Source organism: Impatiens glandulifera, chromosome 4 (assembly GCF_907164915.1).
Source record: "Impatiens glandulifera chromosome 4, dImpGla2.1, whole genome shotgun sequence".
NCBI classification, from domain to species: Eukaryota; Viridiplantae; Streptophyta; class Magnoliopsida; order Ericales; family Balsaminaceae; genus Impatiens; species Impatiens glandulifera.
The window spans coordinates 56,762,355-56,787,713 of NC_061865.1; the positions used below are offsets into that span (position 1 = coordinate 56,762,355).

General features: G+C 30.4%; 2 protein-coding genes across 2 annotated transcripts; both read left to right on the forward strand.

The window, feature by feature from the left end:
• The first annotated feature begins 1,671 nt into the window (after nt 1-1,671).
• Nucleotides 1,672-7,002, forward strand: LOC124934175 (RNA polymerase II C-terminal domain phosphatase-like 3). Its single transcript, XM_047474660.1, has 12 exons — nt 1,672-2,540; nt 2,643-2,769; nt 2,863-2,918; nt 2,993-3,053; nt 3,131-4,009; nt 4,359-4,931; nt 5,251-5,397; nt 5,491-5,759; nt 5,820-5,931; nt 6,020-6,277; nt 6,378-6,424; nt 6,527-7,002. The coding sequence occupies exons 1-12, from the start codon at nt 1,975-1,977 to the stop codon at nt 6,588-6,590; spliced, it is 3,159 nt and encodes a 1,052-aa protein (XP_047330616.1). The 5' UTR covers nt 1,672-1,974; the 3' UTR covers nt 6,591-7,002.
• A 6,998-nt stretch (nt 7,003-14,000) lies between these two features.
• LOC124935485 (NAC domain-containing protein 83-like) lies at nt 14,001-14,804 on the forward strand. The gene is made up of 3 exons (XM_047475916.1): nt 14,001-14,187; nt 14,258-14,565; nt 14,646-14,804. The coding sequence occupies exons 1-3, from the start codon at nt 14,001-14,003 to the stop codon at nt 14,802-14,804; spliced, it is 654 nt and encodes a 217-aa protein (XP_047331872.1).
• The last annotated feature ends 10,555 nt before the right edge of the window (nt 14,805-25,359 follow it).

Genomic DNA, 25,359 nt, shown 5'->3' on the forward strand with positions numbered 1-25,359 from the left:
CTATACTACACATCCATACTATGATCTATGTCATTTAGTTATACTGATATTCGTGATCATTGGTGGGTTGAATTACGAACTAATGTAATTAAAACCTCTTTGGTCCAATGTTTATATAATTAATGGACGAGATTGATTTAGAGTGACTTTAAATTATGATAGCTACATTATTTGCGCATAAAGATGAACACGTTTAATTACATATATTGTCCAAGTGGGAGATTGTTAGATTTATTGGACTAATATATATAAATAATGTGTTTGAGCTATTGTTTATTCAGAACCCAATTGATAAAGTGATCCACTAAAAGTATTTTGGTTATTGGACTAAGTCATGTTTGGTTATTAGTATGGTACAGTTTATTATTTATAGAAACCAGATATTTATTAATATTTATGATGGATTAAATAATAAATAAATGACAATATAAATACGGTTGTAGTCCTCGATTCATAGATGTCAGTTTCATTTCTCATAACCTCCATTGTTAGAGAGAAGTTGGTAACATAGAGAATCATTAATCTTGTTTTGTCTAGTTAAACACTAATATAATGTTAAAGATTATAGATCATGACTAAAAAAAACTATTAGATAATCCGGACTAAAACAAGATAAGAATAAATATATCTAACAACACTATCTACATATACAATTCATTAGAATTCATTAGAGATCCAAACATGTTTTTCTTTGGGATAATTATGTAACCTAACATCATGTTAAAACAAAATCTTACAAGTTTGATCTTGGATTTTTAAAGGTTTGATAATAAAAATGGGTTATTTATGAATTTTTCAAAAATAAATTATTAAACTGTTCTTCTATATTTAAAATTTAATAAAAACAAAGACAACATTGTTTACATAATTTAGTAATATTAAGAATATTTTGATATTTTATTCAAATAATCGAGATTTAATCTCACATTCTTCTTTGTTTTATTGCGATGATGTGTATACACCTTTCTCGCAATAATTTGAAGCGCTTTTTTCTTATGTATTCTTAAGAAACGAACAGTTATATAGAGATGATGAATTATATAGAGATGATGAAGAAGAATTGGGTAATTGGTATGAAGAATTTGTTAGGTCCAAACTCCAAACTCCGTTCACATTATTTATTTTTATCAATGAATAAATTTATTTATTTATTTAATTTAGATGTATATTACTTTTTAAAAAAGTGATTCGATTATTGAGATTTGATAAAATATATGCGACTTATGAGATCAATGAAACTGATATTCACACCTATCGATGTCGTCATGAACAAGTAAGATACATGTCATGTCGCATATGACAATTTTTCAAGTATCTGGCAATAACAATCTTGTAGTTTCCGAGTGAGAATAATCATCTCGCGACAACAATTTTGTCGTTTTCCAAGTGAATAATCATTTTTTGGTTATACTAATCATTACTTACAAAATAAATGTACAAGTATCCTTTAATTAATTAATTGGGTTATCTATTTTTAAGATACTTGTATCCCCATTCTTGTCCCCATTTTAACGTAACAAGTGAATTCTCTAATTTGAGATTAGGTTAAATTAAATTTGATGTAATATAGATTTGATGATATAATGTACGGCCCAGATTCAAGCGTAGCAATACTATAATTTCCCACCTCCAGTCTCCTTCTTCTTTTATTATTTTTTCAAGGGCTTTATTCATTCTCTCTCTCTCTCAATCTCGCCGGCGCCGTTCTTCTCCCATCTCTCTCAATTCAATCGATCTTTCTTCAAGAAATCGTTTTTCAGAAGAGACTTCGAATCTTCTTTATCTGTAACCATTCAAAATCCCACTTTGACGATCAGTAAAGATCCATCCTTGAAAACCATAATCTGATATAATCAAACACGTCTTATTTCCTGTACGACGATTCTTTGATTTTATTTCTATTCGAAAGATCTGTTAAAATCATATTTTATTGTATACCGATCTGGATCCATTAACTAGTCGGGGAAATTAACCATGGGAATTGATGAATTTCGTTCCGATGAAGGGGACGATGGAGGGAAATACTCGGTTTCTACTGCAGTTGAAGAGATAAGTGGTGGTGAGTTTGAAAGTCAGACGGCGGCGGCGAAGGCGGCTAGCAAGTCTTCTGGGAACTCGAATTCGAATAACCCTAATATACAGCAAAGTAGGGTTTGGGCAATGAGGGATCTGTATAAATGTCAGACTGGACTTTATAATTTTGCTTGGGCACAAGGTGTGCATAATAAACCCTTGGATGAGGTTATTCCAGAGGTGAAATCTGCTGAGGAATTGAAATCTAATTTGACTAGTTTGAATTCTCATGTTAATGATGTGAATGGTAGAGTTGTAATCGATTTGGAAAGTGATGAGTTTGATGGAAATGAGAGTGAGAAAGAAGAGGGTGAATTGGAGGAGGGTGAGATAGATTTAGAGTCTGATGTTTTAGATAGGTTTAAAGAAGATGAATTGGATACTGTGATGAAGGATAATGAATTGGATAAACAGACTAAATCTATTATTGAACAGCTGAAAGCTGTTACCATTGTTGAAGCTGAGAAGTAAGTTGTTGTTTTTCTACTTTGAATGATATGTTTTGGCAGCTTATGATGGATTCAAGAGGGTGATTGATTGTGTTGACTTATTGATTGTGTTTGTTGTAGATCATTTGGGGAAGTTTGCTCTCGAATGCATGATTCGTTAGTTAACTTGCAGGAAATGCGCGATTCGGTGTCTGAATTTGATTATTTGGTTCAGCTTTCATTTACTGCTTTTCAGACAATGAGTTCTGTAAGGCACCTTTCAAGTTCACATATTAATAATTTGTTTTCAAAAAAGTTTGCTCAAGCTTAATGTATTGTAACTAATTAAAATACATTTCAGGTTTTTTCTTCTTTGAGTCCATATCAGAAAGGGCTGATTAAGAGTGTTTATAAAAGGTCCATTTCTTTTACCATTGTGGGATTCTCTGGACTCATTAAGGGAGAAGTAATTAGCTTAAATTTCCTCACAGGTTACTATCATATGTTACAACCCAGAATCCTGCAAGGTTTCCACCTTCTCAAATGAGAGAGGTTTGTTAATTTTACCTCCATTCTTAATGACTGTTTATCAGGAAGTACACTGATTTGTGAACAATTCTTGATTACAGATAGAGGTCATGATCCAAGACTTGGATGAATCCCCTGCCTTTTTAACTTCAATAGACAATAAGGGAAGAGGGTTATCAGTCCCCCTTTTGGATCTTCACAAAGATCATGATGCTGATAGTCTTCCTTCCCCTACCCGTTCAAACGCCCCATTATGTTCTCCTCTGAGCAATATGTTTGGTGTTACCAATGTAGTACCAAGGGAAGAGTGGTCTTTACCGAAGGGGAGCCAGCCAGTACAAGAGAGAAAAAACAGCACATTACATCCTTATGAAACCGATGCTGTCAAAGCCGTATCTAGCTATCAACAAAAATTTGGGCGCAGTTCATTTCTCACGTTTGACAGACTTCCTAGCCCCACTCCATCTGGAGAATCTGATGATAGAAATGAAGATGTTGGCGGGGAAGTTTCTAGCTCCTCCGTAGCTGATCCAGTCAAACCAGTTAACACCTTTCCTAATTTAGCCTCTAATTCCAGTTCAAGACTAGTGCGAAAGAACAGAGATCCTCGACTTAGAATTTCCAACCATGAAGCAACAAACTCAAGGAAGAAGCAGAGGTCTGTTGAAGATCTTAATTTGGATGCTAAAAGGCAAAAAATATCTGAGAATGGACATGGGAAATTACCAATGCCTAGTTCCAATTCTGCAGTATCATCTTTGCAAACTATATTAAAAGACATTACTGTAAATCCTACCATGTGGATGAATATTATTAAGAAAGAACAGAGGAAGATTGTTGATCCCTCAGCTACTTCATCACAGTTGCAGATAGCAGATTCTATTGTGGGAGCTGTTCCATTGTTGAATACTACTCTTCAAAAGCCAGCACTTCTTGGTCAAACGACTTCTGGAATACTACCGAATTCTCCTCAACCAACTGTAAGAAGTTATTCTCTTCATTCTTTAATTAGTTCTTTTTCTAAAAACTTCCTTCTGCCGGACACTGACAATTTTCTTATATAATCAAAACTTTTTAAGCATAATAAAATACGCTAGTCTTAAACTTAAGAGGTTGAGGTCTCAAGTTTTATTTTCACTGAATGATGAAGTGGTGGAGGTTTACTGTGCTAAATGGATATGTTTTTGTTGGGTTATGTCAAACTGAAGCAGGAGGCCAGATTCATATCTTATATTTGCTTGTAACCTTTCATATTTATTTTTCTATGGAAATTTGATAGTATTGTTCAAGGGTTTGAAGATATTTAATCAAATTTGTGAAAACCCACAGGATGAAGCTGGAAAAATCCGCATGAAACCTCGCGATCCTCGTAGAATCTTGCACCACAATGTACTTGTGAAGACAGAGACATTGCAACCAAAAGTTCTCAATACAAATATTGCTCCCACTCCCCTTCCTAATAGGCAAGAAATTCAATCTTTAACTAGCCCCACGGCTTCAATATCTGTGACAACAACACTTCCTGACATTTCACGACAATTCACCACGAAGCTGAAAAATGTTGCTGATATTATATCTGTTACCCAAACATCCACTGGTCCTCCAATATCTCCTCAGGTTCCTCTCAATAAATTGGATGTTAAGGTTCTTCCTGTTCCAGAATCTGCAGATGTAAAAGGTGCAGGAGCCATCACTAGTTCTCCGGAATCTTCTATGGGAACTTCCCAACCTCAGAATAAATGGGGAGATGTTGAGCATCTTTTTGAAGGATTTGATGACCAGCAGAAAGCTACTATTCAGAAAGAGAGGACAAGGAGGATTGAAGAGCAGAAAACAATGTTTTCTGCCCGCAAATTGTGTCTTGTCTTAGATTTGGATCACACTCTCTTGAATTCAGCCAAGGTATAGCTCGTGGTCTTCTTCACACTTAGAGCTTGGGTTATTTGAAAAAATCTTGCGGAAAAAGTGCGGGTTATTTGGGTTGAATTACTAAAATGTCCTTTTTTGTATTTAAAACTAAAATTAAAAAAAATGTAAAGTAAGATTATTTTGGTTATTGAATTAAGTGATTTAATGGTTCAAAAGGACGTTCTGAAAACAAATGATTTTTTGAATCTGTATCCGACTAAATTTAGTTTTCAAAACAAAAGCAAAAAAACTATTTGCTTTAGAGATTGAAAAGATTGCAATTTTCACGTTCCTTCATCTCCTGTCTTCTCAGTTTACAGAAGTAGACCCCTTGCATGAGGAATTATTAAGAAAGAAAGAAGAACAAGAGATGGATAAGCCATACCGACATCTCTTCCGTTTCCCACACATGGGAATGTGGACCAAGTTGCGTCCTGGGATCTGGAACTTTCTAGAGAAGGTTCCATTTTGCAACATTTTTGGGCTGACAATTCCTTTTTTATTGTTTATTTTCCATGCTGAATATGCTGTTTCATTTTAATGCTGTGTTTAGGCTAGCAAGCTTTTTGAATTGCATCTTTACACAATGGGAAACAAGTTGTACGCAACCGAGATGGCGAAACTGCTAGACCCGAAAGGAGTGTTGTTTTCTGGACGAGTAATGTCTAGGGGCGACGAACCTGATTCCATTGATGGTGAACCAAGGGCTGCCAAGATTAAGGATTTAGACGGAGTTTTGGGAATGGAATCAGCTGTTGTAATCATAGACGATTCAATTAGAGTCTGGCCGCATAACAAATTAAACTTGATCGTTGTAGAAAGGTAAAAAAATTAGTTTTTATAATTTATTCATCATTCAAGTGTTGACATTATTCTCTGTAGGTATATTTATTTCCCTTGCAGTAGGCGTCAATTCGGGCTGTTAGGTCCTTCCCTTCTCGAGATTGATCACGACGAAAGACCAGAAAATGGGACTCTAGCTTCTTCATTGGGGGTTAGATTTTTCTGTCTTTTTGCTGTCTATAAAAATTATAATAACCCTTTGAGAGACTTTAACCAGACAAACTTCTTTTCTTTTCTAGGTTATTGAAAGAATTCATAAGAACTTCTTTTCTCATCATTCGTTAGATGATGCTGACGTTAGGGCTATACTAGCTTCTGAGCAGAAGAAGATTCTCGCTGGTTGTCGTGTAATGTTTAGTAGAATTTTTCCGGTTGGTGAAGCAAATCCTCATTTACATCCTCTCTGGATGACTGCTGAACAGTTTGGTGCGGTTTGTACCAACCATATTGATGATCAGGTTACTCATGTTGTTGCCCATTCACCAGGAACTGACAAGGTATGGCATGTCCTAGACCTTGTTCGATCTTTTTAGTAACAGATCTTGGGTGATGATTGAATATGTCGAATAATTCTGACAAATTGTTCGGGTGCTGCAGGTCAATTGGGCTCTTTCAAGAGGAAGATTTGTTGTCCATCCCGGATGGTAAGTAACCCGACTCATACTATTAAATAAATCGAACGGTTTGAACCCGTAAAAACTAATTCTCTCGTTTTCTTTCTTTATTCCTTAAAAAAAATTAAACAGGGTTGAAGCATCAGCTTTGCTTTACAGGAGGGCAAATGAACATGACTTTGCAATTAAACAATGAAACAATCTTATCTAATCTCCCAAACCCAAATTGATTCTTACAATAGTAAAGAAAGAACAAATAAGAGTGGCCAATTAGGGATTTACTTAACCCTATAATTCCAATGGGCTTCAATAATTGAAATGTTTTTACCTCAGTAAAAAAAAATGTGACAAAAAGGTGTAAGATTTTTGAAGGGAAATCCTAAGGTGGAAACATTACCAATGCTGACATAAACTTAAAAGGGGACATGAAATCTGGACGTTATCTTATTTTTAAGATAACATGATTTTAAGACAAACAATTCACGGTTCTAAAACAAAACAATTCATGGTTTGATTTAGGGTTATGAATTTGACTCTATTTTTTATGTTGAATATTTGATCTCTAGATTTTTATAGACTGATTTTTCGAGGGTTTCGAATTTGGTTACTTGTGTTGTTCGTGGTGTTTTTTTTTCTTTCATTTAATAAGACCATGGTTTATTTTCTTAAAGTTTTGGTTTCTTATTTAATAGTATGGTATCAATGGAAGATGTTACAATAAGAAGTTATAACAATTATCATTTAAAAAATTAAATGAATACAAAAAAAAATATACATCTTTTTCAACATAAAATAAAATTTCAATTATATATATATATATATATATATATATATATATATATTAAAATTGTACGATGGATCCTATGTACAGTTTGTTTTTTCTAGATTCGTATAGGAAACAAAAACTGATGTGATGAGGATTTTATGACAGATTCTAGTATATTGGGAATAAATAATATTTTTAAATCTTCAAATATACCAGACAGAAAAGAATATGTTACAGTGGATGGACTATGTCTTTTAAGAATATTATAATGTTTTTAGATTGGTTCTGAAAGTATATTTATTATCTAAATTTATTATATAAATATAATTTAAAAAGCTAGACCCTAAACATGACAAACCACACATGGACTCTAGCAATTTGAAGTATTTACTCCTCATACTATTAAAAATGTCTAAATATATTTTATCATTTCATAAATTTTAACATTTATATTTTTTTTTAAAATTAAATATTTTAAAATTAATATATTTTTTTTATTAAGAGAAATAATTGAGTAAGAGAATTTGTAAGAGGGAATTTGAAAAGGTAAAGCCGAAAAAATAATATATTTTTTCTTTTCTTTCCTTATCCATTATCCAACTTCTCTCCTATTCTAAATTTTTTCTCTTTATCACTCTTTTTATTTATTTATTAAATATTTATATTTTATATTAAATTTATTTAAAAAACAATATATTTATCCATATTATTTTCATATATATATATATATATTATATATATATATATTATATATATATATATATATTTTATTCCTGTCAAACTTTATTATAAATAAACTAAGATGTATAGGATTTCAGATAAAAAAAACTTATAATTTTTTTTAAATGATCAAAATATATAAAAATAATAAGAATGATTTAAACAAATTGATAAATAGACATTAGAAAATAAAATAAAAGTCACGAAATATTTAAATAAGAAAAAAGTACAAAAACATTACCCAAAATGTTATCGAATTCGTAAATTTTATAAAAAAAATAATTAATAATACATTATGAATGATACACATATCTTTGGTTAGAAATCAAAGCTAGACAAACCCTAACTATGATTAAGGATGACAATCAAAAGACAAAAAAAAAAAAAAACTGATTGGTAACATTCATACATTCATAATACACATATCATTTAATACACATATCATTGAAGGTTGGGCGATTTTTCTCTAATTAGAAAGTCCGTCAGAAAATAATTGGAATGATAATCTAAATATATATTATTGTCATATCAACCGCCACAATTTAAATTTCACAGCAACTATTTAAAGACTCAGACATCGTATAGTAAATCTTAGTTATATTTCACACACAAAAAAAAAAAACTAAAAATACAAGTCATAGTGAGTTGTTGATTTTACTTCTTATGTCATATATGATCTATCATAATTTTATTTTAACTTTTTATCATAGCCACAAGAATCCCACTATACTCCTTTATAAAATCAAGACCAACCATACAACTACCAATTACATGGATTATTTACAATTCATTGATTTATCTTTAGATTTTTTTGAGAAAAACGACGTATCGTCATTAAATAAAAGTCACAAAAGGGAAAATAAGTTACATGAGTTCAAGGAAAAGCAGAAATAACACAAACTGAATGAAGGACAACAATGAGAAACAAACAAAACGATTGATAAAGGACAACTGACAAATGACAATTGACAATGAAAGCGCCATAAAATTAGTGGTGAGGGTGACTTTATCATAAACGATGTTCCAATTTTGACATATTAACCAATTCTTCTCGCATATGGGAATACGATTCCACGTTTGGATGAGGGAGTTGTCGTTAGTGATGATATTATTCCATACCATATCTACATCGTTGCGGACTCTTGAAAAGGCTCTAGCGTTCCTCTCCATCCATATGTGATAAACAATGTATGCGAAGAAACACTTGAAGGTATTAGAGTTGAAGTCGTTGCCCTTGGTCTTGATGATGACGAATTCTTTAATGTCGGTCTATTCGTTTGAGAAGTTGAGGAGGACCATTGATGTGGAGAATCCGCTCCAAGCACATAGGCAAAAGGGCAGTTCTCAAGGAGGTGTTCAATGGACTCCTCATTTCCCAAGCAAAGGAGGCAATTAGGATCCGAGATGCTCATGTACTTCTTGATCCGATCACGAGTGTTGAGCCTCTTGTAGAAGGCAAGCCATAATATGAATTGGTGTTTGGGGATAACTTTGGTAGACCACACTAAGTGAACCATGGGACAACGTCCCCATGATCACGAACACAATCCCAAGCAGACCCGGAGTCAAAATTGCCATTGTTCTTAACACTCTAAACACGAGAATCCTCATAATTATTTAGATGATAGGATGAAAGTGTTGTTTTTGGCACAATTAGAATCCCACATAGAAAGACGATGGGAGTGAAAGAAGTTTCTTAGTATATAAAAGAAACTATATTCACAATTAGAATAAATCCCACATCGGAAGATGATGGGAGTTGGGGAAGTTTCTTAGTGTATAAAAGAAACTCTACCCTCTTTGGTTTATTGCACCCAATATTTGTATCTCTTCTTCCTTATTAATTGATAGCCTTAGTGCTCGGAGACGTAGGCAACATTTTGGCCGAACTCCGTTATCAAATTCTGTTAGTGTGTTCTTTCAGTAGTTTTCTTCTTTTGTGTTTCTGTCAGGGTTTTTCCCAACAGTAAATGTATCAAGAATTCTCGCACCTTCTAAAATAGTTCATAGAAGACTGTTCTAATCGCCGCTCTTGACTTGCTGAACTATGTCCAGTTGACACTCCCGCCTAATTCGAGTGATGGAGAAGACACTATTATGGAGAATAGGTCTATTTTTGAACTAGGGGTCATACCTGAACAAAATGTCATTATCATTGCCAATTTGAATATTGATAATCTTACCCACATTATCTCTAAGCTTCATAATCTTTTTAAGGAACCACATCATCTCCATTCTGATCTTGTATGTCCAGATGCTGTTGTCTTTTCTAATGAACCTCGAGTTGACCCATCTGACCCAAAGCGAATCCTGTTTCTTTTCTATCGCCTAAAAGTGCTTGTAGGTGAGAGTTTTGTTCTAGGAGACACCATCTTTGATGCCAATTCTGCCTTCTTCTTTGGGCTTGCAAGTGTCCGTCCATTTGGTATTTTTTCCTCTACACTCTTAAGTCCCCCATTTGAAATTCCTCATCCATCAGCTGATCAAGTTCTTTCATTACTTTTTTTTGAGAGGACAATTTATTGCGTCCACTATCCGATAATACCCATAACGACTCTAGTGACCAGCTCAATGCGACCTACATAAGAAATTCTCTTAGTAGCCATCCCAGAATAACATTCTTTACCTTTTCAATTAGAGGTCGTCAATGCGAAATCTGGAGCTGTTTAGAAGAGAGCGAGATGCCCATGTATCGGACAGGGAACGATCCTTCTTCAATGGCCATGATCCCGAATATGCTGACTTTGGTTTTCTCCTTGATGCCGTCATAGAAGGCAAGACTTTTACCCTGATTAATGCTGAGACCTATAACACTATAAAAAATGGTGAGAGTCTCCTTGATAGTTCTAACGGAGTCAGCGTCAACATGCACCAGGATGAAGAGACCGTCTGCAAAACAAATATGAGTGATAAATTCTTCCTTGTAGTAAGGGTGGTGAGTGAAATGACGATACTTTAGGAGAATTTTAACAATGCACTCAAAGACCTTCATGATAAGAATGAAAAGTTAGGAAGAGAGGGGATCCCCTGTCTAACCCCGTTTTCCCCTTTGAAAAATCCGACATGGATACCGTTCGCACTCACAATGAAGTGTGTGTGGGGTGGGGGGGGATCGAGACACACTGCATAATCTAGTCAATAAAAATACAAAGAAAACCAGAGACAATTAAGAAAACGTGAATAACATTCCATTTAATGGAGTCAAAAGCCTTTTGGATGTCCACCTTAAAAGCCACACGTAGTGAGATGACTTTCTGGCCGTATCCTTTAAAAAGACCATGCATGAGTAAGATGTTATGGGAGATAGACCTTCCAGGGATGAAAGCTGATTGCTCGAGACTAATGAGTTTTGAGATAACAATTTAAAAATGTTTAGAAATAATTTTATAAGTGATATTGCAACAAGAAATGAGACGGAAATCTTGAATCTTTTTAGGGGAGGACTTTTTTGGGGTTAGGTTGAGAACGATGCCATTCCATTGCTTACGCATCTTGCGGTTATAAAAGAACTTAATGACAACCTCACAAATATTCTGTCCGACGATGTTCCAATTGTCCTTGAAGAAGGTGGCGTTGAATCCGTCAAGTCCAATGCTTTTATCGCCTTTCATGCCAAAAGGGGCTTCTCTGATCTCATCGGTTGTAACTATCTCAATGAGCTTACTACTGTCGACACTATTGACTATCCTGATGACAATATGATGTAGGGTCGTCGTTTTCAGTGCTTATTCCTCTTGTTGTTGCTTTTTCAGGGTGAACTTCACCGCATTCGTTCTATCTTTCAAACTTTATTCTCACTAAAATAATATATGCCACAACCAAGGGTTCCTAATAATGACTTAATAACGTATCTTTTCACACCATCATTGATTTCATAAACGTTCCATGCAGTAATATTTTCAATCATTAATGAACTCTAATTAAAACAACCCTTTCTCGACTTCAAGACAGATTTAAAACATTTACTTGCTCTACAATTTGATTGGGGAGACAAATAAATGAGTCTCAATTCTTACATTCAAACTCACGATATTCAATACCGTCTATCATTCCTTCATACCGGCGAACAAAATGGTGTTGCTGAACGCATAATTAACCACCTTATAAAGATAAGTCTTACTCTTTTTGTTCATGTCTCTATGCCCCTATCCTATTAGGATGATGTTTTTTTCACAAGTATGTATCTAATTAACCATCTTCCTTTAAATGATAAATCTCGTCATTCCTTTTTTTTAATTGTTCTCCTAATTATATATTCCTTAAAATTTTTGGATGCTCTTGTTTCCTACTCATTCGATCATATAACTCCCACAAAATTGATATTTGAACTCTAAAATATATTATTTTTGCTATAGTGCAAATACAAAGGCTACCGTTGTCTACACCGTCTTTCTAGAAGAATATATATATCTCTCGTCACATCACTTTTTTATTAACAAATATTTACATTTAAAAACACAACACTAGTATCCACCGATCCCTCTTTCACCGTATTTTCCTTTTATGTAACGTTCATCACCTTCTATCTCTCTAACTTTAACACCACAAACCCCAAATTAAAAATGCCTCAGGCCACGCGAGCCCAAGTGCGCAGCCATATCTCAAAATGGAGAGAGTAACGCCCAGGTTGGATGAAGGGACACATGTCGACCAACACGGAAAGATTGTAGACGGAATTTCCTAAGTCCCTCCCAACGCATGTTTGCGGTCCGACTTCGTCTTCTTTCCCGATACTAAGGATAATCATGGTCGTTTTTTTTGAAAATCAGTCAATGTTTATATTTGTCCATATTCAACCAAATTGAATGATTCAAAAGTCCAAATGACCATCATAGTCTCACGATATTTCCCCCTTAGCCGAATCATTATCTATATAGATTGAATTCAGCTTACTACCATTAATGGTATTTTGTCCGGAATTTGACCGACTCAGACCAGTAATTGACTTCCGCATGCTACAGAAGTGATGGCTTAGTGAAAACAAAGAGTAAAAACCAAGTCATACATCATCAATCAAGCTCCATCAAAACCACCATTAAATTATTTTCAAAGTTTTACATTTTTTTTGAAAATCTTGTATAGAGAGCTTCTATGCTAGCTCAAGTTTAGTTCATCTAAAAGTTTCAACAATGCTTTAAAAATGTTCTTCTTAAATATTTAACAATTGGATCTGGAGTCAGCTTGAGTGTTCTACCACCCATATCTTAGTTAAATATATGTTGATCTATTCTATAAAGATAAACATGGAACTCAAAATATCCTAATGAAATAAAAAGAAATGAAATGGTAGGAAAAAATGTGATTGAAAATGTACATTAATTAAATTATTATACTAAACTTTAATCATGACATAAACGACAAACAAATAAAATTATTAAATTGAGTTATATCATCGAGACATAAACGACAACATATAAGATTGCTAACTTAAGCTATGTCATCAATGCACAAACGGGCAAAATTTAAGATTGTTGTTAATTTAAGCTATGTCAAATTGTTATTAACTTAAGCTATGTCATGAAGACACAAAGGACAACCTATAAGATTGTTAACTTAAGCTATGTAATCAAGACATAAACGATAACAAATTTGGCACACAATGAGAACATTTTAGAATCACAAGATTCAAATTGGACAAAATTCAATATGGAAATTTCAAACTATATGTGAAATTAGAAGGTTTCCAAATTATTTACAGATTAATTAGTCAAACAAACTACATTATAATTTTAAATTTTAACGTCATAACTTTTAAAAAGATATTATGCTCGATTAATTAACTAATTTAATGTTTCAAAATATATATATAATATAATCATTTTTTAAAAATAATGTAAAACAAAGAAAGACCTTTTATTGATGGATATTAAAAAAAAAAAAAAGTAGAACTTTTGACATGGATCATACATATATGGTAAATCTCATTAAAGAAAGTGGTTTTTGACTTTTTTTTGAGAGTTGGTCACACCAAATAGATTTGGTGAATATGTGGTGAATCTTGTAAAATATTGCTTCCACCATTATTATAAATATTGATCACCATGTTTTCACAACACTCACTTCTGTCTTAATTCTTCTTTCTTTGGATCTCCTTCTCGATCTGATCAGTACGTTGTTTCAATGGAGAATCTCAAGTTTGTCAAGGATGGTGTCTCAGTGAGTCTTCCTACTGGTTTTAAGTTTGAACCCAGTGATGAAGAGCTCATTCTCCATTACCTGCACAATAAGGTCATGTCTCTCCCATTGCCCGATGACAATATTATACCCGATTTCGAAGTCTGGAAATCGGATCCATGGGATATGCCAGGTACGTACATTGTTAGCATTCTTGATTTTCTGTCTATGAATTTGGAATTATATAATCTTTTCCGGCGCAGGTGATTCTGAGAAATATCGCCACTTCTTCAGCATGGCTTATAATGAATCCGTGAACCCAAATGGGGACATCCCCAACAGCTACGGCTACTGGAGGCCCACAGGATTCGACATACCAATCACGGTTACTAAGGGATTTGAGTTCATTTTTGCAATGAAGAAAATCCTTTCCTTTTACAGAGGAAACTCTCCCAACGGTACCCAGACGGATTGGATAATGCATGAATATCGCCTGCCTGCAGCTTCCCCTGCCGCCGCCGCCGCCCACGTTTCGGCGGTCAATCCCTTCAAAAAGATCAAGCTTTCGGAGGTACCCATGTTTCCTATGATCTTAAACCTTAAATCTTGATCACATGCATCTAATCAATTTGGGAAATGTAAATTGTACAGAGCTCAGATGAAGCCGCGACCGCCATGGACAAGTACTGGGTGCTGATCAAGATTTTTAGGAAGAAGAATGAGAGGAAGAAGGAGGTGAAGAAGGTGGTGAAAATGCCGTTCATCTCAGGTCGGAACTCTGCTCCTGCTTCGTCAAGCAACAAACCTTAGCACTTGTAGGGTTCTTGATTTTAATAAAAGGGGGATGGATGATTATGGGACTCGTCACAATTAGCAAGTATAAAAAATAAATCAATTGGAGGGTAATTCATGTGTTTCTTCTTTTAAGAGATTATTATATTAGCTTTATTTCAATAATTCGAAATTTGTTTTTAGATAGAGTCTTTTATGTGCATGCATTAGCAAGTATTTATATCCAATTAATTATTTTTAAAATAATTACAATAAAATTAGATCAATTGAGATTTCATACCTCCATCATCTTATCAAGAGGAAAAAAAATTAGAAATAAAAAATTTAAAAGTTGTAAAAAGTAACTAAACTTAATTAATATACCACCTTTTCTCTATTAAAAAATATGTATATTATATTAACATTGATTTTTATTTTGAAAATCCTTTATTTATTTATTATTATTATTTAATAAATTTATGATGTCAATAAAGACTTCTCACTTTAATTTAAATTTTTTTAATAAAAAAATAAAATGTGAAGATTCCTAATGAAATATAAATCACTCAATATAAAGTTCAGTTTTTAAATATAATAATCTATCATATTAATTATATTAGAATTTCCAAAGTATTATAATAATCTCTTGTTCACACTAGCTAGCTAGTTATCATAGTACAAAACAAAGATTCATGTCTTATCTTTATGATGAGATTATTACTAATAGTTGAGTCAACAAAGCTTAGGTGTTATCTTTTATCATTAGATTATTACTAATACTTGTTGTCTCAAAAAGTCTATAAACAATAATTAAAAGATTTTGTATTCTAGAGATACTTACATATCAATGAGGTATATTTGGTTCTAAATAAATAAAATACATTTATTTAGTTCAAACTAAAATTTTAATTCCATCATTTTACAAATCTTAAATTCAATATTATTTTCTCTCATATCATTTTTGTGTCTATCATGCGTAGACAACTCTTGTTATTTTTTATTATACATGCATCATTTAAAAACATAATAATAGATGTGGCATAATTTTTAAGAGATAAAAAAAATGAGAATAGATTTAACATAAATTGTATCCACTTGAGTCTATTGGTTTTCATCTCTTTGTAACTTTTAATTTTATTAGAAATTTGTAAATCTTATAACTTTTTAGTAACTCCTTGATTTCTATAAATTTCTTTTAATTGAAATATGATATACATAAAATATATTCTTAATACATAGCTCTATAAGCTTCTTTAATCTTATTTATTGTTATAATATTATCTCTATTAACTTGGTATAGAGCATTATTCGGTTTTAGCAAACCTAGGTAAACATGGATTTATTTTGCATTTTCTTCTACTTCAACTACTTATCTACTCCACAATCTCACATCCATTAAACATTATCACAAAAACTTTATTCTTTAGAAATTTCAAATTTTATCTACCCTAAAAGGTTATGGTCTCTATCCTTATGTTACTAGAGTTAATTCTTCCCCTCAAGCTTTTCTCGAGATCAATGTCGTTAACAGATTTAGTGTCCTCACTCAAAATCTTGTTTTTATCATCTGGGAGGAAGAAGATGAGAGGATCTTTCATGACTTCTCTCCAACCTATCAAAATCCCTCCATGCCCAAGTAGTTGGTGAATCGTGCATCACATCTAAAGTCATCTAATGTGCTTTAGAACGCACATTATCTTTTCAATCCCAAACCCGTCTAATGCAACTTCGTCTCCAGCTCCAAATGATAAAGAAAGGATCACTTCCGATGGCTACATACCTACATAAAATAAATAAATCACTGATAGTCTCGTGGGTGTTAGATAAAGCACATCTCAACAAGATTTCATCATGTATATTTTAGAAAGACTTGGTCTTAAATACGAGTCACTCACCGTAGCCGTAACAACTCGCACTTATCCCATCATCATCGAAGACCTTTAGGGAATACTTCTTACACATGAGATTTTCCTTGAATCACCATATTCCAACTCTATAAATCGGATCGAGAGGATCTTTTAAAGGTCCATCCAATTTTTCACACTCAACCTGCTTATGCTACTGGGTTGGGGGTTCTTTAACTACTAGATTTTTTTTGAGAACGCTTCAACTACTAGATTTATATTTTGGGTCGCGGGACTAGTGGGCTCAACATAAATAAAATACAATGTCAATTGTGTTACTATTTTGGTCACAAAGCTAATATTTGTCGGTCCAGTATATTTTTTTCAAATTTACAATTTTACGAGACATTCGATTGAAACTTGTCGAAGTCGTAAAAACTAAAATTCTATGGAACACTCTGCATTTACCTATTTATGACTCGGCCTGATATCCCAACTCTAGTACTAAAGACCATCCATAACGAATCTTGACAATTTTAGTATCTCAACTCTCTATAATGGTAAATAAACTATTAAAATGGGTTGCGGTAATATCTTCTTATTTTTTATATTAGACAATCATTTATTCATTGTACTGGATAAGTACTGGGTGCTGATCAAGGTTTTTCGTAAAAAGAATGAGAGGAAGAAGACGGTGAAGAAGGAGGTCGAAATCTCTCCTACCCATGAACCAGATTGTCAAGAAGAAACCAGCAGCAGCAGCAAGAAGAAGCAAGAAACCTTAGTATCTTAGGGTTCTTGATTAATATAATTATGTAATTGGTATGTGGATGAAAATAAATCAAGTGTAATTCTGGACTTTGTTATTTCTTTAAGAAATTAATATATAATATTTATTTTAATTCAAAATTTGGTCTCATATTACTCTTTTATGTGCATTAACAAGTATATATTTATATCAAATTAATTATTCATTAAATTAACTACTAACAATAAAATTAGATCAATAGAGAGTTCTTACTTCCATCATCTTATCAAGAGAAAAAAAAATATAAAATTGTAAAAAGTATCTAAACTCAGTTAATATTCATTAAAATATATTAACATTGATTTAATTTTGAAAACCCTTTATTTATTTATTATTATTTAATAAATTTATGAAGTTAATAGAGACTTCTCACTTTAATTTAAATGTTTTTAATAAAAAATAAAATGTGAAGATTCCTAATGAAATTATAAATCAAATCTATTATATAATTTGCTAGGTTAGATTCTAAACTGTAGATAATATCTACGGTAAATTACATTAACGGATTGATTTATTAATTTTTATGTAATTTATACATTGAATATGGTATAACATAGTACCTACTTATACCTATTACAAAATGTATAAACATTTATAAATTTTTTTAATTCCCTTCACCTCTTTAATTTTATAAAATTATTAAAATTTTAATTTTTTTTAATTATATTTTAAAATATAATAATAATAAAATATAACTAATATTTTTAATTTTATTTAAATGTATTTAATTTTCTAATTTAAATAATAATACTAATAATAAATGTGCAATTAAATATATATTTTTTATATTTTTATTATTTCGATAGAAAAAATATATTATTCTAAGTATAATTAACAAATAATGTTAATTAAAAATATAAATTTATTAAAATTTTAATTTCTTTATTATATTTTAAAATATAATAATAATAAACTATAACTAAATATTATTATTATTATTATTATTAATTAATACAACTTATATTTATATAATTTATTTTTTGAAACTAAATATAATTATACATTCTAATTTTAAATATTATTTTATTAAATTATTATTATTATTTTTTAAAAACAATTAATATATAAATTTTAAAAATATAAAAATATTTATAATAATATATAAAATTTAAAAATAATTACTAAATATTAATTAATATATAAATATGTTTTATTTATATAATTATATAAGTTAAATTATATATAAAATAATGTAAACCATATAATATAATTATTTATTTAAAAAATATATTTATACGATGATTAAATATTTTTAAAATAATTTTAATATAATTAATAATAAAAATTACTTATAAGTTAAATATTAAAATAACAATTAAAAATAATTTATATAAAGGTAAAACAGTGTTTTACCTTTCTTACTCAAATTTTACATTACCAACCAAACACAATATAATAAAACTTATATAGTTTATACCTATTATATATTCTCAACAAAATACTAATAACTTATATAATTTATACTTCTTAATACCTCCTACAATTTATACCCCTTTATAGTTTATACCTATATAACTAGTATAATATACCAAACACTACTTAAACTAGCATGTATCTCGTGCATTTGCACGAATAATAATATAAAAAACCGTGAAAAAATATTACGGTAAAAATGTGATAACATTTTTAATTTTATTTTTAACCGTTTTAAGTTTATGGGCAGGTCAACCAACAATTCGACTCAAGTATCAATTTACTCTTACATTGCAGAACGATCTCTAAAACAATTGATACAGTTTGATTCATCAACTCAATTAGTTTGACTTTCAGAGTCCACTTCTTCTCCATACTACGAATGAAAAGAAAAATATAAATACTACCATTAAAGTAGCCTATGCAAAACTTACTATATCTATATGAATTGTGTCTTCTATATCTATAAATATGACATAATTCTTCCATTATTACTCACTAATAATAGTGAAATATATAGCGTAAAGTCAAAAGAGAATTATGACCGATTAAAAACCATTGATGAACCACTACGTTCATCAAATTTGCTGTTGAATTTAAAATAGAAAATGTTATTATCCTAGTTGGTTAAAGGGTTGTACTTGTTTTGTTAAGTTGTAAGTTCGAATCATACCTATAGTATTTTTAATTTTATTTTTAACCGTTTTAAGTTTATGGGCGGGTCAACCCACAATTTGACCCAAATATACATTTACTCTCACATATATATCCAAATTAACCACCGCTCTTGACTCGACAATCCGAACATTTTAAAAATTAAGCATTATTATATATATATATATATATATATATATATATATATATATATATATATATAATATTAGACTTTATAATATATTAAAATAATTTATTTCTCACACTAGTTATCATGGTACAAGTTTCCGTTGCATTATCATATGATTATGACTAAGGTCTGGTTTATTATGATTTTTTTTAAAAACTTAAGATAGAGAAAAATTAAATGATTGGTGATGATTTTGAGTAAGTAATAATTATTTTTTGGTAAAAAAATTAAAGAATATTGATATATATATAAATAAAATATAAATTAATAATTTAAATTAGAGGATATTTTAGTATTTTGGTTAATGAAATAATTGATTTAATTGATGAAAAATAATTGATTGGAAAATTAAAAAAAACAAAAAAAAAAACAAGGACTAAGCCTAATACTTGTAGACTCAAAAAGTCTTTAAAAAATAGTGTGAGATTTTGTATGGCAGAGATAGACTTACATAACAATAAGGTATGTTTGGTTCTAGTTAAATAAAATACCTTCATTCAGTTCAAACTAGCATCATTTTACGAACATGAAATTCAATTGTCAAATTAAAAAAATTAGCTGTGTAAACATTAAAAATCAACATTTCAATTATAATAATAAAATAATTATTTTTAATTATTTTTAATAAATAAAATTAAAATAATTAATTCTATGACTAAAAACCTATTTAAAATAATTAATCAGTGTGTTAATTAATCAAATTAATTAGGGGTTATGGCCAAAATAAAATTGTTTGTGATAAATGATATACTCATATTATCTCAAAATAGTTTTAAAAAAATTTAAAAAACAAAAATAAATAAATTGGATGAATTATTGTATCTATTTCATCTAATTAAAGAATTATTTATTTAAATGTTTAAAAAATAAAAAAACAGGTAAAATATTTGACATATTTATTTTAATATTTTATATATTTAAAAAAAATCAAAATTAAAATCAAAGGGTGAGAGAAAAATCAATTTCAATCAAACTCTTAAGGTTTTAAAATAAAAATTAAATCTGTAATCGAGTGTAGCTGAAAACAGAAGAAAATGTTGCAGTAGGAACCACATCCATTGAATGAACGTTGAGACTGCATCCTACGCCTCAGAGCGCTCCTCGGAGACCGTTGTAACGAATTAGCGCTCGCCTGAGACGCAGAGGAACAACTAACACGGACGTTAGCCCCATCCATCCGAGCATTGACAAAACGCCAAGCGCCAATGGAACACCAACAAAATGCCTAAACACGCCTTAAACAACGTTGTTTTGACCTCCGATCTTCTTCTTCTGCGCGACACTGAGCAAATAACCTTAAAGATATGTGGTTGATTTTGTCAAGTTGGAACTCAACCATTTCGGCTCATTTAAAGCCTAAAATGATTACCCTACGATGATGATCATTTCAATCTATCAAAATAGGGATAAATCATCTATATTCCAACGACTTAAGCCAAGAACAACCAAATCCATTAATGGCTTTTGGCCGATTCATGCCACTAGAAGCCTCCACCGACTTAGATTAGCTATAAATACCCCCAAGTCGTTCCCAAACGAGAGAATCCAATCTCCTCTCTCAAATCACGATTTTACATAATTCTGCCATTTAAGCTCAAAGATTTTGGATTTTTCGAAAATCCGTTTGAAGCCTTAAAGCTTGAATCTGTGCATTTAGAAAGCTTCCTTAAGGATCAATAAGTGTTCTCCAGGTAAGATTCCAATCACCCTCTAATTTATATATACAGTTTAAATTTAAATATTTTATATTTTAAATTACATAAGCTTGCATGCTTGTTGTTTATGATGTTTTATGGATGGAAATCGATCATAAGATCATTTAGAAACTATCTTGATAGGATAGAACTGATCAATCAATCTAAATAATAAAAACACAAATTAAAAATTTCAAAATCAAAAAACGGGTTTGCTATTCTTGGGTTAATTATGTTGAATCACATCCCAGAAAACTTCCCAACATAATTGTAATAATGGGCAACAGTTTGGATCATGTTTAATCAAAATAAAAAATTTCAAAAATAAATTGAAAATTTTGAGTTATTGAATTGGTCAAAACGAACGACAGTGTTCTTGTTTTGGTACAAATCAAGTATATGTAGTATAAGGAAGCTATTGGATAACTCCTTACACTTCAAAACATTTTTAAAATAAAAAACTCGATTTTTTATCACAAACTATTTTGATCAAATTGATCATCATCCAGGTTGATTCATACCTTGAGATGATGATCAACATGTTCTTAAGAGTTTTATGAAACTACCCAAACCCTTGGATCAAGAATTCAAGCTAAAAAAACGAATTAAAAAATGAACCTTTGATGTTCTTGAGGACCGAGGATTGTTGGCTTAGGACCTAGAGGTATGACCGATGATACTTGGTCCGGACCGAACCGTAGGTTCGAGAGGTCCGACCGATGTTCTTTAGCTAGGACCGAGAAATCCGACCGATGATATTAACCTATGACCGAGAGGTCCGACCTTGGGACCGAGACTCCCTAACCCTAAGACTAATAATCTTAAACCTAGGATCGAGAGTCCCAACCCTATGACCGAAATTTATAACCTTGGGACCGAGACTCCCTAACCCTAGGACCGAGAATCCTAACCTTAAGACTGAGAGTCCTAACCCTAATACCGAGAGTTCTAACCCCATGACCTATAGCTAGCCCAAGACCAAGATTTTTATACGCCTCGACCGAGAAACTTAGCCCCAAGCTAACCCAAGATTGATAGGTTTTTACACCTAGACCGGTAAGATCAGCCAAGGACCGAGAGTCCTTAGCACCTCGACCGAGGAACTTCGACACTCCGACCGAAGATCCCGAACCTCGACCCGAACCGAGAGTTTTTTGACCTCGACCGATAAAAACAAACCCTAGCCTTAGGACTCCGGTCTTGGCCTGTTTGGTTCCACTTTTCAAAATCCAAAACTATTTTATAATTTTTGGATTCCAAATCATTTTCTAAAAATCTCGAAAAATTAGAATATGCATTTTAAATATTTTGGGATATTTCCACAAAATATTTCAACAAAGGCTCGTTTGTTGTTTATTTCTAAACCCTAATTACTTTAAAAATGATTGATATTCTTTAACTGTTTCCACACTAGTTATCATCTGCAACTGGTACCATTATTTAAATATTGTTGTTTTAATATTTTAAATAAAGTTAAAACCTAAAATCGTGACTATGACTAGGGGTGTTCAATATTTGGTCTGAACCGAATATCCGACAGAATTCGAATTCACCGAATTCGAATTTCATTTTCGGTTTTCGAATCGAATTTCAAACCAATTCGAATTCAAACACGATTTTTGAATTAGTTTTCGAGTTTGGGTTTCAACTCGAAAACCAAACAGAAAACTGAATTTATTTTTTTATTATTTATTTTTCCAAAGTTAGTTTAAGAAAAAATTCAAAATAATCAAATTAGAATATTTTGAACTCGAGATTTAATAATAAAAAAGAAGGTAACAAAAGCACCAGTGGTCTAGTGGTAGAATAGTACCCTGCCATGGTATAAATCCTGGTTCAATTCTTGGCTGGTGCAATTTATTTTGAATTATGCAAGTTTCAAAAAATAAAAAAAACGAATTCGGTTTGAATTCGAATTATTCGAAATTCGAACCGAATATCAAATTCGTATTCGGTTCGGTTTTCGAATTGGCTAAAAAAATAAAAATTCGAATAAACTGAACCGAGGAACTCGAATAACTCGAAAACCGAACCGATGAACACCCCTAACTAGGACCAGAAGAATAATTGGTTAAAACTCAAACGTTATATAACCGATTTTCAAAAAAACAACTTTATAAGTAGAGACTATTTTTAAAACGGATACGAAGGATGAAGTACGAAAGCCCTTTCCCGAATATCACCAAATTACGAACTGAAAGAAAACTTTGATCAATACATTTGTATACGTATATCAACTTTTATTGATTTTCAAAAATCAATTAACGACTTTGTTTCAAAATAAATAATCTTTTAAATTAATTATGTTTAATTAATTTAAGTTAATGGATTTTTAACTCAAATTATAATTTGATAAATTCCTGAATTATTTAAAATTGAATCATGCAATTAATTATTTTTAATTATTTTTAAAACGTTGTCATATATTAATGACATCTTTTAAAAATTATATTTTATTTTAAAAGAAAATTATTGACACGCAAATTGATGTTAAACTTTTCAAAACTCAGCTTTCCAAAAAAAAACTGATACAAAGGAGATTTTACGGGATTACAATTTGTATGGAGAGAAAAATGATAAAAAGGCTAAATAATTAAAAAATTGCTTATTCCATAATAAAATAAAAATAACATTTCATTCAAGTATGCCAACAATTGTTTACAATTTTATATAAGAAACTGGTGAATAATTTCTCTAGGCTACTAAACTAGCTTGAGAATTTATAGATTTAGTAATTTGATTGATATTAATGTCTCATTTATTCTAATTTTTAAATTGTTTAATTGTTTAATTAAGTTGTTAAAAAATCTTCATGTTTTTCTAATATCATTCCAAATTTCATTGAACTATATTTTTCTTTTCTCATTTTCTAATTCCATAAATTGTAGTATCCAAAAATCAATTGAAAATATTGGAGAAGAAGTTACATGTTCTATTTTTCTATATCATGAATTCCCTAATTGTATTAAATCTAGGGAAAGTTGAAACCATTATGCATTTTCATTTTGTTTCTAAAGTAAGGATTTGGAAAAACTTTCTAATTGAATTACAAAATATATATGATTATTTAAGTTTTATTTTTACTATATTTAATTCCAAAATCTAGATTTAGGACTTTTTTTTAAATAAGAATAATTTTACTTCAATTTTTATAGAATTTAAATTAAATATTCAAATTAATTATAATATATATATATAAAATGACACTTACCATATAAGTTCTATAAAACCATCCACGGTTATCAGGTAATTTTTATTTCTTAATTTATCTATCTTAATTATTTTTTTCTTCTAATATATATATTTTTCTCTTTTAATTAACTTTTTTTTCTCTCTTCTTATATGATAAATTTAAATTAATTATGTTATAATCCATATAATTATATATATATAATGAGAGAAAATAAAATATAAATTAATTATTAAAAATATAAAATTTATATATAAAAAAATTAATATATATAAATTTAGCATAGAGAAACCCTTAATATTAACTTTTAAAATATTTATTTTTAAAATATTTATTAGTGTATAATGTTTAAAACGAGGGTAAACTTGGTGAGTAATTAAATATCATTGATTTGGCCAAAATAATGAATATATTATCGTAGTAGATGCGTAAGTCTTCGTATATAAATAATTTTATCATATATTAATAATTTTATAATTTATATAATTATATATTAAATATTAAGTATGTATAAAACTTATTTAAAAATTAATTTGTGATATATTTAAATAAAAATAAATTAATTTGTTTGATTATTTTTCTTCATTTATTTTTATTAGGTTAATTTTTTTTATATTTATTAAATACGCCAATATATTATTTTTTTAATTTTTATTTTTTAGTCTTATATGTTAACTTTACTTGAATTTTGTAATAAATAATTATATACATTAATTATTTTGTATTATATAATTAAATATTAAATTATAAAAATATTCTTAACTCTCTAGCTAAAATGTTAAATTAGCTAAAATGTTAAAT